The sequence below is a fragment of the Nelusetta ayraudi genome, unplaced genomic scaffold (assembly GCF_046127955.1).
Source record: "Nelusetta ayraudi isolate G7.1 ecotype Tasmania unplaced genomic scaffold, CSIRO-AGI_Nayr_v1 ptg000018l, whole genome shotgun sequence".
NCBI lineage: Eukaryota > Metazoa > Chordata > Actinopteri > Tetraodontiformes > Monacanthidae > Nelusetta > Nelusetta ayraudi.
This window is the reverse complement of record NW_027466068.1, coordinates 3,842,501-3,859,767: the sequence shown is the minus strand read 5'-3', so window position 1 is coordinate 3,859,767 and position 17,267 is coordinate 3,842,501. Positions and strand designations below refer to the sequence as shown.

The 17,267-nt window shown below is 43.8% G+C and overlaps 3 protein-coding genes across 3 annotated transcripts; 2 read left to right on the top strand and 1 right to left on the bottom strand.

Annotated features, from left to right (window-relative positions):
- Positions 1-168: 168 nt before the first annotated feature.
- Positions 169-5,878, bottom strand: mob1a (MOB kinase activator 1A). The gene is made up of 6 exons (XM_076025966.1): positions 5,678-5,878; positions 4,733-4,899; positions 4,368-4,461; positions 3,435-3,568; positions 3,044-3,207; positions 169-2,079 (listed from the first exon to the last, which is right to left on the bottom strand). The coding sequence occupies exons 1-6, from the start codon at positions 5,689-5,691 to the stop codon at positions 2,002-2,004; spliced, it is 651 nt and encodes a 216-aa protein (XP_075882081.1). The 5' UTR covers positions 5,692-5,878; the 3' UTR covers positions 169-2,001.
- A 770-nt stretch (positions 5,879-6,648) lies between these two features.
- On the top strand, positions 6,649-11,265 carry mthfd2 (methylenetetrahydrofolate dehydrogenase (NADP+ dependent) 2, methenyltetrahydrofolate cyclohydrolase). The gene is made up of 8 exons (XM_076025963.1): positions 6,649-6,828; positions 8,296-8,480; positions 8,575-8,697; positions 9,347-9,499; positions 9,577-9,684; positions 9,773-9,865; positions 10,034-10,159; positions 10,499-11,265. Exons 1-8 carry the CDS (start codon positions 6,749-6,751, stop codon positions 10,645-10,647), a joined length of 1,017 nt encoding a protein of 338 aa, XP_075882078.1. The 5' UTR covers positions 6,649-6,748; the 3' UTR covers positions 10,648-11,265.
- Positions 11,266-11,691: 426 nt separating this feature from the next.
- arl6ip4 (ADP-ribosylation factor-like 6 interacting protein 4) lies at positions 11,692-13,623 on the top strand. Its single transcript, XM_076025924.1, has 5 exons — positions 11,692-11,991; positions 12,063-12,368; positions 12,772-12,889; positions 13,025-13,094; positions 13,180-13,623. The coding sequence occupies exons 1-5, from the start codon at positions 11,742-11,744 to the stop codon at positions 13,234-13,236; spliced, it is 801 nt and encodes a 266-aa protein (XP_075882039.1). The 5' UTR covers positions 11,692-11,741; the 3' UTR covers positions 13,237-13,623.
- The last annotated feature ends 3,644 nt before the right edge of the window (positions 13,624-17,267 follow it).

Genomic DNA, 17,267 nt, shown 5'->3' with positions numbered 1-17,267 from the left:
TAATTTGCCAGGACACTAATTCATTTACGCTTAATGGGCCAATTTTACAAGTAAACTTTCTGTCTCTGCCCTTGATTGTCTGCAAATGGGAGTGTGTGTGTGTGTGTGTGGGGGGGGGGGATTAACTGGGCCCCCCGCCCCCCTGCATGAATGAAATGATCAAACCAATTCTGTCATATGAGATTTTTTTTTTTTTTTTTTTTTTTTCTAAGGCACAGTTCTGTTCAGATAAAATGCTGCTCTTATTTACAGCAGATGTTTGGATGCAGTGTACATCCTCACTTACACAACCATGCAGATTTTGGACCATTATTGTGAATATCGAAATCTTTCATGTAATTGAAAAGCCCTCGTTCAAAATATAAGATCAACAACTTGTTTTACAATTTCAGATGGAATGCAACTCTGTAAAAAAAAAAAAAAAAATGGTGAGAAAAAGCAATACAATTGGAAGATGTGACCTTATTTGAAGAAATTACAAGCAATACGTACAAAAATTGAAATACACTGGTCGCAAAAGATAATATGCCTATAAATGATTAAAACTGAATAACCTGCAATTAAACGTGATTTTTTTTTTTCTCCAGAATGTTGAAAGACTTTTGACTTCTTGTACATCATAACATAAACACTCAACAGCATTGAATATCACTGGTTGGTCCACGGTGATGCATAACTCCTATTTCAGACTTGATTGTCCAAACTGGTCCAATGTGAAGAGGGAAATATCCAAAAACTTTCAGAATAAAACAGCCATCGGAAATAAGACTTCAGTAAAAGGATGGCAGCAAACAGCCCAGCTGCTGCAGCCACAGTCGAGCACAGACAACGACTCAGATACTAGTTATGCATTTATACTAACAGACATCTGTAGAAAAAATAAGCATACACATACAGTATCTCAGGTAAGTCGTTGGAGTCGTGCAGAGATGTGATGATTAGGACACCAATTCTTTTTTTTCTTTTTTTCCCAAATGGGAGGGAACATGTGGCGGGATTAAAAAAAGAACACTGGTACCAGCATTAAGATATTTTACCTGCACCATGGAAATGGAACTAAAACCACCGTTTTTGCTATGAATTTAAAATCAATTTTGGAGTTACCAAATGTTTATAAAAGACCAGAGGTGGCTCCTAACTTTAATCTGCTTTCCTTTGGGAAGGAAAAAAAAGAGGAAATTATCCTAATTTGTGGAACACAATCTTTGATTGCTAAAACAAAATTACTATAATGCGAATGATACAGTGTGCCTCAATTGTGGGCCAAAAACAAGAGCATCTCACAAGTCTTTTTAACTGCGTCCCTTCTTTTGAAAGTGCGATGAAGGCAAGTTAAGAGGAGCAACGCTGGCACGATCAATATTCCACACGAGACCCACTGTGAAAAAATTAGGTGCTGCAGCTGTAAAACTTCTTTTTTTTCTTGAGCAAACTCTCAACTTATGTGTTGTTTTTCAAAATTGAGACACTTGGTTCATCATTCAACTGGCGACTCCCGCAGACCCCTGCAGCCCTGAGTGCAGGAGGAAGCAGGTGAAGAAGATGGATGGATGGATGTATGGATGGATGGATGGATGGATGGATGGATGGATGGTTCGTCATTGTAATTACAATGACAAGAATAACAAAAAACAAAACAAACAAAAAGCATCGACTGTCAATATGCTACATACAAACTTCTAATAGTAAGAATAACGTCGATCTCACTTACAAATTTCCTCAGATCAATATAAAATTCAGTCTTTTTGTCAATTCAATAACCCTAGTCTTTAAAAAAAAAAAAGAAAAAAAAACCCTCTACACTATTTTAAAATCAACTAGAGTGACAAAATTGGGAGAAAGCGTTCAAGGAGTGCTGAAAGGAATGCAGATGGAATAAAAGTAGTGAGCAGAAACGGGAGAAGGCACAGATTTTAAAGAGACTAGAAGAAGTCAAAGAGGTAGAACAGGCGACAGAGACGAAGGAGAAAAAGAAAGACGGGGAGACGTGCGGTGACGGTTTTATCTGTCCTTCGAGCCGAGCTTCTCAATCAAGTCCTGCAGGGGCGCGAGCTCTCGCCTGTCAATCAGGTTGAACTCCTGGGAGAAAAAAAGATGAAAAAATATACATATAAACACACGCAGTTATTGTCTTGTTCAATCCGATTGGTTGTCATCCGGAGGCGTTCTAGCGAAACAACCATAAGCACTCAGTGAAGAGAACTCCCAACAGTTCTTGCAGCTGACAGCCATTGATGCAAACTGATTACACTAAAACAAAACTTAAAAGACAATTGTCAGCGATGCTCTCTTCAATTTGACAAGCAAATCTACTGGTTTCTGCTCTGGACTCATCTGAGGTTACGACACACGCCGACGTGTCACATCATCTGAGCGAAATAACCCACTTCCATCTGATCCATTTTCTTGCGCAATGTTTGCGTAATGACGAAATGCAAGCTTGTATCAGACCTGGTGGTGCAAGGTGTAACACTCATGGGCTATGACAATGGCATGGAATCATTTTTAAATACGGCTACGTTGCTCAACTGTAGACGCAGGAAACCCATGAATGGATTATGCCAGTTTCACACTCCTGCCGAAAGAAAATACAATAAACAAACGACTCCGGCACTGAATGACTTGGGTAATATTATTTTCTGCCACAGCCTTTCTAAAATTCGCGTTAGGAAACAGACAGTCAGGGGTGTTTTCACTCCAGCTACGACAGGTGACTGTGAGTTATCAGTGTCGCAACAAAGGTTTTATGGGATGGAGAGACATATTATTGTTTGAAAACATTGATAAAGTCATTTTGCACATTATGGGGCCTTCAAAAGGGAACATTTCTTCAGTCTGAAACCGTTCAAACAAGTCTTTGCTGTGTGAGACAGTTTGATTCTTGCCTAACAGCTGGAACCTGTTATCTGGAAAATACTGATGCTTCCTATTTAAGAACGATTCATTCGTGTCAGGTGGTAAAATGCTACGAACCTGTCGAACAGGTACAGCATGTGACAACGCAGAGCCGCCCAAACCCTAAATTGTCCGAGTGTCACCTCACCTGAACAAAGAAAATGAAGTGTTTGAAGGAGGTGTTGAGGTGGGCCTCCTCCTGCAGCTGCATCACAGAGTCAAAATGCTGGTGGTAGATGTGAGCGTAAACCCTAAAGAGACGCTTCAGGATGGTTTTGGCCACAGACATGAAGTTCTTTGGAAAGGGAACTCCTGTGAGACAGAAGATTGCAACAAATGCTCATGTCATAAAATCAGTGCTTAAAATAGTAGCCCAGACAAAAGTCATTTAAACTTAGTCACATGGTCAAATTACTTTCCCAGCAAAGCGATGAGACTCTGCATTGAAAACGCTTTAATTTGCTCTGCTGCAAAAACGACTAAAGCTATTAATAGAACTGCAGAGACGACGAGCCACACGCAGAGTGATGAAGACTCACCAATCTTAGATGGGAAAAGCGTTTCGTCGTCCAGCTGGTCCTGCACCCAGGTCATCAGGTAGTCGATGTACTTGGGGGCCGAGCATTTGATGGGCTTCTTAATATTGGTGCCATCAGCCCAGTGATACTCGTATCTGACAGGGAAAGAGCCTCGTCAGGTTGGGACCGTTGTGCAATCAGCTTGAGCAAAGACGACGCAGTTGGCCGCCCTGATACTGTACACGAATGCGAACGGCAGCGTCCCTGCAGGAGATAAGGCTCGAGGAAAGAGGAAGTGCCAAAATGTCGCTTCTAAACTAAACATCTATGGACCGCATGCAAAGCTTAATTCCTGTTTTCTCCACGGGACATTCAGATGTTTTCAATCTTTCCGAATCAAACATTTTAGACTGCTTCTACAGTCATGACACACATTCTGGGCTGACATTTAATTTTCCATAGTATGTAGGTCATTTAAAATGAGGGCTTTTAAATTCAAAAGGGCAACGTTTTGTATAAATGCACAATTAATTAGGCTATGACAAATTAAATATATTGATTTCAAAATATTTCTAGATTATTGTTTTTATTATCTTAATGATGCATCAGCTAATTGATCACATCTCTGACTTGCAAAAGGAGAAATTATTAATTAAATAAATTTGAGATCCAAACATCAACAACCTAAACTGTACCAATTAGAAAAAAAAAAACAAAAGCCACAGATGGGAAAAGTGGAGGGAACACCACTCTTGTCACTTATAGATTGTATATGAACAGATTGGTTAGACAGTTTAAAGCTAGGTTAGGATATGACTACACATGTAGTTTTAATAAAACTGTCAATCACATGCCGTTAAAAGGAATGAACAAACAAATAACTTGCTTAGAGTAATGACCTCTGACACAAGCACAACACTACACTTACACAGACATAACAGTGGTGGCCATTACCTTGGTCCTGCTGACATGACAGAGCAGCTGGTCTCGGTACAGAATTCTGTGATGGTGCCATACAGCATGTTGATCTGGTTGAAAAAATCCACCGCTAAAAGGAAATCCAACGCATTACTTTTTCACCAGGGACAATCGTGGCAATAACTCATCGGACTTTTTCGGTTGACACGGTAGACGGTGCGATCATGCATGTTGGAACGAAACCTAATCCTGTGACCAACATTTGGCCACGCTGTGCTCGCTCGACCCCACTTTTGCTCTCGTACCACTCACTGCAAATGTTTGAGACACTTCACCAAAGCAACGTGTGCACAAAAGAGGACAGATCTTGTGAACAAGCGTGCCGTAATTCATTTGCTTACTATTGACAGCGATCCACTCGTTGAGATCCTCTCCGTCAGGCAACATGACAGCCTGTCTTAAGTTTCCACTGCCCAGTGTCGCCTCAGCATGTTTGAGCAGCTCATACTGGTGAGAACCCTCCGGTATGTTTTTCTTCGGCTTGAAGGTCTTGGATGAGCGACTGCCACTGCAAGACGACCAACAAGGAGCAGGTTAACAACTGTGTGCACCAGAACACTGCCATCACTTTCATATGAGTTCACGCTTCTGCCAGGTGTTGACAGTTTCAGGGATGCTTCCTGACCCTTTGCGTCCCAGCAGCTGCTGGGCATCATCAGGAAACTTTCATGTCGAGATAGAATTTGGGCTCAAAGGTTTGACGTAACAAGACTATTGGTCCCTCGAGTTTGGCTAGAGCTTGACTGCGTAATCAGAGTCATGAAAATAGAGTTACATTGAATGTCCAACTCGTGCAGCACACAGGAAGTGAGACAGTAGGCTACACTGTCGGTTTTATTTTCGAACACGGCTTGAAACTCGCTTTACATAAGGCGGCTGACTAGCGTGAGTGCAAATGATGACTAATTTTTACTTTGTCGAGACTTATGCAACTGAAATAATTAAGCAAGGGCGTAGCTTGCAAGTGCAAACAAGCTAGGAACACGAATAAGGCATTTAAAAGGTTAACGTAGCGGCTACTTGGAAACCTATAAATAAACACCGTTACAAGACGTTCAGAAGCCGAGTAGGACGTTGATGGCCATGTGTGGGGAAACGCCCAAAATGTGTATAAAATCCTACTATGAATAAAGAAGAGCTCATTAATTTAAAACTTCTCCTTGTGTAGTTGACTCGTTTTTGAGGCCAGTTACTTCCTTGCGTGCAACTTCGAAGCAGCGTAGGCAGCTAACGTTAACCGCAAGCTCCGGGCTAGAACTTAGCAAGCAACTGCTAACTTTACTTACAACAGGAAGCTCATCTTGGCGAAGCGGTCGTCGAAAAATCCCGGATTAAACTTCGAACCCCTGGTTTGGAAGACACAACACTGCTCTACAGCTGAAAAGTGGGCGCTGTTTTAGCTTACAGTAACGTTTGAGCTAACAAGAACTGCTCCCTCGGCACTGTCTCTTCCTCTATTAGCTCTCGACGTCCGGCAGGCAGATTGTCGCCCCCTAACGACTGCTCGCGCCTACTGCTTGGCCAGGTCTCGGTTTAGCAGGCCGTCGAGTAGAACCCTTCTCCCTTAACATGACCTGGATGACTGAGAACCTTCACAGGCGACCGAAGTAGGCTTTCTACTCTTGTGTATTAGAAGTGTCTATATGATATAGAATATGGATGTACTGAAAATATGCCTCGGATTAGAAATCTGAAAATAAATTCATAAATCAAAATGTATATGAAGTAACACGATGCAAAATGATAGAGACATGAACAGTTTCTGAAAAAACATATACATATAGACATGAAGCCAATTCCAACTTCCATCCTATTCATTTGAGTGAAAATGTTACTTTACATTGTGCAGTAATAAAATAAAATCATACAAGGATTCTTAAATGAGGAAATAGTAAGTTTGTCAGTGAAATGTTCAATAGACCAGTGAGAGCGATTCGTCGTAACGAGTGGTGAGAGATTACGTTCCATGTTATGCTGTTTGTTAGTATTTGGCTGAATGTGAAGTTTAGATAGGTACCTCTGAAATATTTGAGAGACTAATTTATTTGATTTTTGTCTTTTCAATGACATCACATAAACACCCAACTGAAAACTATATGTATCTATTTTTTCCACTTTATGTATTTCACTAATAACTTCTTCGGAAACAAACCAAAAAGTGACAGCAGCCACTTATCTCCGAAATAGGGGTGTGGCAGCATCATTGCACATGACGCGTTCGTGACGTCACCGGGGAGGGCTTTAAAGGCTCCGCGGGCCTCTTCCTCGTTCCGGCTCCACAGACCTCCGCTCTGTCCGTCGCCCCGCGCTCTGTTTCGTAATCGGCCGTGGTGCTCCTCTCCCCTCCGCCGGTCAAAATGGCAGCCGCCAGGACTCTCAGGAAACTGTGCCAACAGTCGCAGCACCAAGTCTGTAAGCTACACACGTCCGCCTCGAGGTGAGCGCCGCCGACCGCTAAGAAACCGGTTTTCATTATGGCATTCTTCCGGTACCGACTTGTCGAGACCGAGCTGCTGTTCGTTAATATCGACGCCTGGTTGATTTGGACTTGTTAACTAACGGCTGGTTTCAGCGCGCCGAAAGGGTCGCCTGCATTTTCACTTAAGCGATTTATCGACGTTAGAATGTAATAAATGTCCGCATGTCCCGCGTAGTTCGCCCCTAGCGATATGCCGGTAGCATTGCAGCGGTAAGGCCGGCTGATGAAATCGCTCCGCAGACTTGCAGACTTGGCAGAGAGCGAGCGGTGCTTGGAGTCAGGACTCGGCCGGAGATTAGGTGCGAGTCCGAGCGCCACTAACGAGATCTGCACGCGCGACGGTCCTTATAATCGTACATGCTCTTCAAATGGGATCATGAGATGGTGCTCGAGGGGCTTCCACCGAGTTTCCGTGTCACGTTGATGGCAAATGTACAGGGTCCCGTGCTCCTGCTTCGTTGCAAACGTGCCAGCCTGCGGCGTTGACTCGGAGACGGGTCATGGTTTAATATTACACACACGCCCCGAAATTCCAAATCTCGTGTCGCTTGCACATGATCAGGTGCACGAGAAAGTTCATTGGCAACACGCGCGCACAACTCTCGGGGCAGTGGCGTTTTATAGATGCACAAACTTCTGGGTTTACATTGAATTTAACGCCTCTTAAAAACTAAACAAACAACAACTAACTTCCCTTCCCTTTGTGTGCAGTGCCTGGGGGGGGGGGGGGGGGGGGCAGCTTTTAACATTGGACGGTTGTATTTCTATCTAAACTAGCGCGAGCTTTCAAAGCATTTTGTCAGTCACTCTGCAGCCTCGACCTGGTGAACTGGCCCCATATTTATTATTTTGTTTGTTTGTTCTAGCCGGTAGAAAGCTGTGATGCCCTTCTGCGAGCTTTAATTAGTTTGCCCAAAGTGAAAAGACTGTTACATCACCGCTAATGGCTCATTACTCTTCAGTTATTGGCCACGGTTTCCTTTTGTTATATAACACAAAACCATTTTACTGTTTGTTGAGGCACAGTCTTTTCTTTTTTTTTAGTTGTACATTTTTATACATCAGGATTTGCTCGCTTATTTTGGTCTTTTTTACTTTATACGAACTCTGTTAGTTTAAATACTTCTGAATAGAGCATTAAATGCTTCACTTACAGTCAAAGTGCTTGTGACCCAGATGGCTCAGTCAGGTCCAGATGTCCTGTGTCTAATTTTAGAAATGCAGGCTGTGCTTTACACGTGAGTGTAATTTAGTTGTGTATAGATGACCGTGTCAGGACGGTAAGAAAAGAGTGCTGATGATGACAGGATAGTAATCCAACTATGTTCATCTCCATGCCTGATTTATCTGTCTGAAGGACATTTTGCATTTGCATTTCTTGTCGTCTGACTTGAGTGCTCTCTCCCCCCCCATGCCAAATGACAGACAGGAGGCGGTGGTCATCTCAGGAAAGAAACTAGCCCGGCAGATTCGAGAGGAGGCACAGGCCGATTTGGAGAAGTGGGTTTCGGCAGGCCACAGACGACCCCATCTAAGCGTGGTCCTGGTGGGAGACAACCCAGCCAGCCACTCCTACGTCCTGAATAAGACCCGAGCTGCCGCTGAAGTTGGTAAGTGGGGAAATGCATGACACAAATGTACAAACGATAGTAATGATAATAGTCATTATCCTAATAATCATAAACTCACTTGGAACTCTCGCAGGGATATCAAGCGAAACCATTGTCAAGCATTCAGACATCAGTGAGGAGGAGCTGTTGGATCTGATCGACAAGCTAAACACAGACCATCGTGTCGACGGTCTGCTCGTCCAGCTGCCTTTGCCAGGTAACATCACACACACACACACCTCAACAGCATTTCTTCTTGTGCAAAAACTGGGTCATGTTTTCACGCACATTCTGTGTATGTATTGGGTGTTTAGATGATGCATATACTGCAAGTGTTGGAATGGGTTCCGTTTATACTTTGAGCCAGAGGGCACAACCAAAGCCAGGGGTGGGTGACCTTTTTGACCTGGTGGGGCCACAGTGGGTTGAACATTTTGCCAGAGGGGGGAGGGGCAGCAGCGTTTTGGTGACCCACCTCATAGGAGACTTTAGGAGTCTTTGAAGCCTCAAAAGTATTTAGCTCTTTCTTGAAATGACATTTTAAACACTGAAAAATGGATGAACTGCAGTTATTTTATGACTTACTTGCTATTAATAGGATGTCTTCAACTTTAGCGGACTGGAGTTAAAAGTTTAAGGAGCTGCATATGGCTCCCGGGTCGTAGGTTTGCCCTCGCTTGACCTAAGCTGAAAGTGCTGAAAGGCCATCCATCTCATTAGGGTCATTGGTCACGAGACGAGGTGTCATTTTACCAGAGCCACCCTTTCAATGATGTGCGCTTTTGTATTGTCGCGCCCTTTCAGAAGTAACCCTGACCTCCACGTCCTAGCCTTTAAAACTTGCTGTTCTCGCGTCTCTCTGGCAGATCACATCGACGAGCGCACCGTCTGCAACGCCGTTTCACCCACCAAGGATGTGGACGGCTTCCATGTGGTCAACGTGGGGCGCATGTGCCTGGATCAGTCCACCATGCTTCCAGCTACACCCTGGGGAGTCTGGGAAATCATTAAACGCACAGGTAACGCACGTCGCTCTGCCTTCTCTTGACGTTTGGCTCTGTAATTGTTGGCTAACGGTTCATATGTCGTCCGTCAGGTATTCCCACCGTGGGGAAGAATGTCGTCGTGGCAGGACGGTCCAAGAATGTGGGAATGCCCATCGCCATGTTACTGCACACGGACGGCCGCCACGAGAGGCCCGGAGGTTGGTTGCAGGGCACGATGGCTGGCTGCGTGTACGGAAGATCGAGCGCTTTGAGTTTGCGTTCTACTGAATGGCTTCTCTGTCGCAGGTGATGCCACGGTCACCATTTCTCACCGTCACACTCCAAAGGAGCAACTTCGCCAACACACTAAAATCGCTGACATTATTGTGGCTGCTGCAGGTTTGTGTGATGCGTTTCTAAAATGCTTAAAGTTGTACAATCTAGCAGGTGTCAAAAATCTGCTGAAACTGCTCTGATCTTTAAGAGGGCTTTTTGCAAATCTCACTGAGCGATTTGTTTCTGTGGACAAAATTTGTATGCGTTTTGTTTTTTTTGTGTTGACATCAGGGATTCCAAACCTCATAACCGCTGACATGATCAAAGAGGGCGCAGCAGTGATCGATGTTGGCATAAACAGAGTGCAGGACCCAGTGACTGGAAAGAACAGACTAGTCGGAGACGTGGACTTTGAAGGTGAGCCTGAATTGTGAATGTGGTTGCGCCTCCTGCAGACATCTCTGGTATTGCGCATGTTTTGGTGCATTTTCATTCAGTTCAAAAGTGTGAATTGGAAATGCCAATGGAAAATATTCCGAGGTGGAAACTACCATGTTTTGATAAAAGTGTATATCCCTGTTTGAGGTTGTATGTTGGATAATTTGGGAAAACTGCAACAAAACTTCAATATAAACTCTTTAAATGAAATTGAAACCGTCATTTTATACTTGCAGTTTATCAACATTTCAAAAATATTGTTGTTGGTTTGTGCAACCTGACTGTGTGTGTGATGTCTTATTATCTCTCTGTCTTTAGGTGTGAGGCAGAAGGCAGGCTACATCACCCCTGTCCCTGGAGGAGTGGGACCCATGACTGTGGCCATGCTGATGAAGAACACCATCAAGGCGGCCAAGAATGTTCTGCTGTATCCCCCAGAGAGGATCCGAATGGCTGCTGCATCCTAATGGGCCAACGAGAAATGCTACAGCAACACATTCCAGTGCAACACTCAATATTTTTTATTTTTTACTCGGAGCAACTTGATATGCTCCCCTCAGCAGCCCTTGCACACGGACTGGAAAGATGATAGCTTTACGGCTCTCCTCCTGCTGACATTTATTAACTCCCCCTAAATTTTATGCTCAGCCAAGTTCAGACTGTTACATTTTACTCTTGCAGCGGTGTGTCCAAATGTAACAGGACTATCAGTATTTATCATTTACATTGTATCTCTGTGGGCTTTTATGGGATCTATAGATTGTATTATTTATTGCTACAGTGAAACCTTTTTGAAACCTGGTCGCAGTGTTGCAATTTTACTTTGAGCTGATAACGGGTGAACTGAGCCTGTTTTGTCGTGCATTAGTCTTAGCCTGATGTACCGAGACTGATAAGGGCTAACTCATCAGGAACACACGTCTTTATCAATATACAAGCTTTAAAGATTCACAATTGCCTTTGCAAGATCTTTGAAAATAAACATTACAAGTATGTACTCATGTGGATTGCTTCTCTGCACATAGATTGTTTACTTTTTATACAAGAGCATGCCTTTAAGTTTTAATAAAGTACATTTACACAGAGTTTATATCTTTACTGACAAGTTGCTATAATTAAACCTACAGTGACTAATAAAGTACTAAAAAGATTAGCCACTTGCAGTGTTGAGGTACTTTTCTCATTTTATGATGTAAATTCAATCTTTATTTTACATGTTTAAATCCTTTACTATATAAACGTGCGTGTGTGTGTCAAACGTTGCGATGCAAAACTGAATTTTGACAGCTAGATTGCCGTAAATTGTTTAATTTATAGCACTCTCTGAGGGCCACCTGGAGCTATATAAATACAAACGTAATCGCTAGATATAAATATTCGTTAAGTTAAAATCTCTTCTGTAAATAAAAGCGAAAGTAAGAACGGCAAATGTAGTTTAAAAAAGAAAAAAGAAAAAAAAGGGGGGGGAGAACCCAAATTAGCTTCCTTGTGCTGGCGGAGTGAAATCGCCGACGTACACACTTCCGCCAAAGCGAAAACAAAACACCGGTTATGGCTGTTGATGTTCTGGACGGGCATTGTGAACTGTGCTGATTTTTTTGACCAAGCGTGCATTTACTCAAGTTTCGCTGCCACTGCAATGGACCGCAGCAGGTCGCGTGACCGGGGGGGCAGAGAGAAGAAACAAGAGAAAGTGAAGAAACGAAGACGGTCCTCCTCTTCGTCGTCCTCTTCAACGTCGTCGTCTTCCTCCTCCAGCAGCAGGAGTCGAAGCAAATCTTCAAAGAAAGCGTCGCGCAAAAAAACCCAAGGTTGGTTTGAAACAATGAAATGGACAGATCCGAGAATCCAGTTAGGGTTCAACACATTCTTTGTCTTTCAGATATCAAAACAATAAAGAAGAAGGAGCGCCGAAGAAGTTCTTCTTCTTCGTCCTCGTCGTCGTCCTCGTCGTCGTCCTCCAGCGATGAAAAGTCCAAGAGGAAGAAGAGTAAATCCAAGAAAAGCAAACTCAAGAAGAAGAAGGCCAAGCTGAAAAAACAGAAGAAGAAGGAGAAGAAGAGGAAGGAGAAGCTGAAGAAAAAGAAGATGAAAGCGGAGGCGGCGCTGTCCAGTCCTCCGGCAGAGAAACCTCGCCCCTACCAGGACATGTGGCAGATCGATGAAGGAGAAGTGGAGCTCGGCCCAGGTGGGACATGACTTCTTGATCCCGATCGACTGTAAACACGTCACATTCCACGTCATTATCTGACGTTGTCCTGAGTCTGATTAAATAGGCAATATTCTTCTTCTGTATCAGATGTAGTGATTGCCTATGACGAGCACCCAGAGATGTGGTCTAGGAAAAATATTGGCATGGGCTCACGAGTCATGAGTTCTCATATTTTATTTTAATCATACTACCAAAATGAATGAATAGTCATAGACAATACAATAATAATACCAATCTAGAGCACATGACACGCACTCTGTATGTCCTGTACATCCTGCAGCGACTGTGTGACTGCTGGGAATAGTGATTGTAAAAACGATGACTGTCGGCACCGGTAACCACTCGACAATGACCCATCGCATCCGCTTCTTCTCCGCAGTGATGACGGACGAGCAGAAGGCTCGACTCTCGACGAAGAGGCCCCTCACCAAGGAGGAGTACGAGGCCAGGCAGAGTGTGATCCGGAAAGTGGTGGACCCAGAGACGGGACGCACCAGGTAGAGCCGAGCCGCAGGGCTCAGTGTGACTGAACTGAGTCGTTGCAAACACCGCTGGTCACAAACTGACCGCACTATTTAGAACGCGCATATGCCGTCTGTCACGCTAATGAGTGTGTGAACCTTGATTTGAAGACTGGTGCGAGGGGAAGGAGAGATCATCGAGGAGATGGTCAGCCGAGAGAAACACAAAGACATCAACAGGGTAAAAGACAAAAGCTTAAATAGGATAAAAAACATTGTGCTTTCTCCAGTCTTGGCACACCTGAACTCGTTTTTTCCTCTAACAGCAGGCCACCAGGGGCGACGGAAACGCCTTCCAGAGGAACCTGGGTCTCAACAGATAGAAGATGCCGCGACCCGCCTCAACAAGCTCACTGATACAAATAAAGAATTTGTTTATTGAGACGTGGTCCCCGTACCAGTGAGATTTAAAGTCAACAGGACCTTTCTCCAAGTTATTTTAAGCCTGTTAAAATCCAACATTTCATTTTCTTTGCTTTTAAAAATCCCAGCTGAGAGATGCGATATGACAAGAGTGAGACATTTAAGTTGTGTCGACAAACTCTGCACTCGTTGTACATTCACAGCGACTTGAGTTTATTTATATTGCCTCAAAGCATTTCTGTGGTTTAATGATGGGTTCCGAATGTGTTATGTGCTCACGTGCACAGCAAAGGTTCGTGATATTTTCCTCTTTACTTTCTAAAAATAAATTTGACTTTTTGAAATAATGTTGCTGAACCTCCTGGCTTCATACTTTGCACTCACTCATCAAAATCTTTTCACCTTTACACCTCATTTATTTGGCTGTTAGCTGAATTTAGCACAAACTTTGACTCGGTTTGAATTTTGTACACGTAGCCAAAGATCTTCAACTTCCAATGTTATTCTCATTTTCTGTTTTGTTTTTTCATCCGCAACTCTAGTGATTAATTGTACAAAAGCTTTTTAGGTTGCCAGAAATCTGCATGATTAGTCCTTTTTTTTTTATTAGCTTGCAGCTAGAATTGATGCATTGTTGAGGGCAGAATATGAAATACTTGAGAAACCAAACATACACACATTGTGCCAGCTCTCGACTTCTCCATCACCTCAAGTTGCTCATCTTAAACCGCAGGAGGAAGCAGGGTCATTGCTGGGGTGAAAACAGGTCCTGAAGACTGGGTTGGTTTTTTTGTACGTTCTTTATACACTGTACATGAAAACACAAGGGGGTGGATAAAATGAAGTTATCCAAAAACCTACAAGATACAGACCCTGTACAATGACAATATTTACCAAGGTATGTCGTTTATATACACAGTTTGTGAACGCAAACTGCTGACGTAACAGTGGTGGCATTGCATTTACCCGGGGAACAAACAAAGCTTGAGACGGAGAAGCAGCTCCCAAAGGTAAGTGGAATATTCCTAAATATGTACATCTTTTTCAAAACAAGTCAGATCCCCTTTTTTTCTTTTTAAATATGGCCTTTTCCTGTGCAAGTCTTTGAATCGCTTTTATCAACAGTCTATTCTTTTCCCTTGTCTCGACTTCCTGGGAGTGAGCTGTGTTCATTCTGAGCCTCTCCACACAATGGCCAACGTAAGGCAGAAAAGGTAAGGCCTCGGACGCCCTGTGTGTCAGTGACAGTCTCTCCAGAGGGAACCAACTGTGCAGGGGACCGCACCACTCTGTTGTTGTCGTCTTTTCTTTGTTTGTTTTTTTTACATTCTCTGGATGTGACATCCAGCATCAGATGGCGGGGATGCAAGTGGAATAGTTTCCAGCTTTGAGTACATGTTACCCAGCAAGTATCCAGCAGTCAAGCCAAATCTTCAGACTGGTCAAATGCCGTTAAGATAGCAGCTTAAAGGCCCAATGTGTAACATTTACAGGGAGCCATTTGCATACAATGGGATAGAAAATACACAATGTTTGAGTTGTATATAAAAATAGTTTTGACGTGGTATTTTTATTTGCTCATCTTTACACGAAGAGGGGATTGGGGTTGGGGGGTTTGGGGGTTGGGGGGGCTGGCCATATCTCACCCCTAGGTTTCTACAGCAGCTAGAACACAATTTACTTGACTTTACGCTGATGTGACAGTTTGTGAACGAAAAATGTGAGATTAAAGGGCAGGGCAGCTTTTCCACTGATGGAATCTGCTGATGCTTCTCTGCAGAGCAGCCGCCTCAGCCAACCAGTCTGAAAGTAGGTCATCATTATATTATTATTATTATTATTATTATTATTTTGGATTGCTAAAGCTAAAGTAACATGCCTAGGTGGAAGGAGACAAATACGCAGGTATGAACTTGTTTGCAATATGCTTTCTTACCACTAGATGCTACTAAATCCTACACATGGGCCTTTAATATGCAATTCTGCCACTCTGAACCTGGTTGCTAAACGTGTCCTAAAAGCGGGTGCCTATGTGTTGAGATGCACGATCAAATGTTACCAAAAATAAATAAATAATTCCCAAACCCCTCCTGGTTTCGCACGACTTAAATACATCAAGAGATCCACAAACTGCAGCTCCCCACGTGGCCAACGACACAAACGACTCTCTGAAAGGCCTTTGCCAAGGTGGGATTTTGTTACTTGACTGCGACTACGTGAAATTCTGTGCATCTGCATCTCCTTTGCTGCGCCTCCCCGACAAACTCGTACTTTTGTCAAAACGTTGACGGACAGCGCAGACGTGTTTCACGCGTTGTCTGCTGCGTTCCCGCTGGACTGATTGTCTTTGCGCAGCCAGTTTGATCACGTGGTTTCAGCAATATTGCACGCTTCCCCATTAACATTTGAGCTGACGCCGCCACGCTGCCGGTCAACCCGCTCCACACGCACAGGCCTCGTAGAGGGACGATAAGCGCCCAGTTTGGAAACACAATGTATTGTACAATAAATCTTTACAAAATCGACGATTTGCCGCCCTCTAAAAGCACAGCGGAGGCAGGAGACTTTAACCTACGGAGGAAGAGGATTATCTACGAGCACATTCAACACCTCATTTACAGTTCAAGGATAACCAGAGGAGTCTAATCCCAAATCTTCAACAAGAAAAAAAAGTCAGAACAAAAAAAAAAAAAAAATGACACAAAACAGCAGTTCTGTTGATAAAAATCAGGTGATCTAGCAAGATACAAGAATAATAATAAAAATACAATACTGTGCCAGGCAAAGACCTCTTTTAGTTTTGGCTGTCGCAACTGAAATCTGGAGAAAATGACAATGAAAAAAAAAAAAAAAAATACAGCAGAAGTAAATGTAGAACTTGTTTTGCTCACAAAAAAGTCAATATAGTTTTAAAATATCGATAACCTTAAATAACAATAATCATCATTATCATCAATCAATCAACAACTTGTACCCTGAATGAGGTGCTTTTTTTTTTTTAACCCCCTGGTCCCCACCCAGAGTGAAGAAGACACTTAAAACCCTGGTCTCCACTGGACCAGATACCAGATCTGCATTGGAATTCAACAGCTATGTACAAGGCAGTGAATGACGCACGCACGCACGCACACACACACGATCATTTATTTTCCCTTCTTCTCTCTTCGTGTACAGCATTTCATTCCACACTGTCAGCTTTGGCACGTTCACCGTACAGCTCCAGCTCTCTCCTCCTCCCCCGAGAGGTGAGTCCAGGAACTGCAGCAGGGCGCAGGAAGGTTCAGTCAGCGCGACTCGCGCGCGCGGTGAGATGTGGTGAAGGAATACAAAACTCTCAAGAGGGGGAGGATGTGGCGGAGGAGGAGGAGGTGGAGGAGGTGGAGGATGTGGAGGAGGAGGAGGAGGAGAAGCCGCCGCAACATTAGCAGAGGCTAATAATTCCGAGGTGTGCGGCTCTTGGGGGTCGGGGGGGGCGGAGGCGGGAATCAAAGATGAGTCTTTGGTCTGAGGACGACTTGGAAACGAGGAAAACTGGACTGCCTGCTCAGCTGAGTCGCTATCTCGTTGATCCTGTTCGCAACTGCCGAGACGCAGCAAGGTCACAGCTTGGTGTGGAGCATCAAGTCAGGTCACACAACACTTCAATTCATTTGCCTTTCATTTGACCTCCATGAGACGACGACAAAGCTTTTTCCTTCGGGATTAAAGATTTGAAAAACCAAAAGGGGACACATTCAATCCAGTTTGGCCTGATTTTCTCAGCCCTGCTCCTCGACAGACGTGAACCTTCCTGGATTATATCAGAAAAGGACGCAGCTTCAAATTGAAAGGGGGGGTGAGGTGGGGGTGGGGAGGGGAGGGGCTTCTATAGAAACTCTTGTGCTTCAGCAGTCAATCGTGAGCGGATGTAAAAGCCGGGATTGTCTCCGACTGGTTTCGCGATGCCGTCGCCGACCCAAAAGATCTGGCGGTACGAGGGGAAAAAAAATGA

What these genes read in the sequence shown, in the direction of transcription:
- mob1a (XM_076025966.1), bottom strand. An exon ending in GTCATGTCAGCAGGACCAAG is followed by an intron (nt 3,569 to 4,367) that starts GTAATGGCCACC and finishes TTTCCCTGTCAG; the next exon opens with ATACGAGTATCACTGGGCTG. An exon ending in ACTTCATTTTCTTTGTTCAG is followed by an intron (nt 2,080 to 3,043) that starts GTGAGGTGACAC and finishes TTTTTCTCCCAG; the next exon opens with GAGTTCAACCTGATTGACAG.
- mthfd2 (XM_076025963.1), top strand. Translation starts at nt 6,749, where the DNA reads ATGGCAGCCGCCAGGACTCTCAGGAAACTGTGCCAACAGTCGCAGCAC. An exon ending in CCGAGCTGCCGCTGAAGTTG is followed by an intron (nt 8,481 to 8,574) that starts GTAAGTGGGGAA and finishes GAACTCTCGCAG; the next exon opens with GGATATCAAGCGAAACCATT. An exon ending in CGGAGACGTGGACTTTGAAG is followed by an intron (nt 10,160 to 10,498) that starts GTGAGCCTGAAT and finishes CTCTGTCTTTAG; the next exon opens with GTGTGAGGCAGAAGGCAGGC.
- arl6ip4 (XM_076025924.1), top strand. Translation starts at nt 11,742, where the DNA reads ATGTTCTGGACGGGCATTGTGAACTGTGCTGATTTTTTTGACCAAGCG. An exon ending in AGAAGTGGAGCTCGGCCCAG is followed by an intron (nt 12,369 to 12,771) that starts GTGGGACATGAC and finishes TCTTCTCCGCAG; the next exon opens with TGATGACGGACGAGCAGAAG. An exon ending in CCAGAGACGGGACGCACCAG is followed by an intron (nt 12,890 to 13,024) that starts GTAGAGCCGAGC and finishes CTTGATTTGAAG; the next exon opens with ACTGGTGCGAGGGGAAGGAG.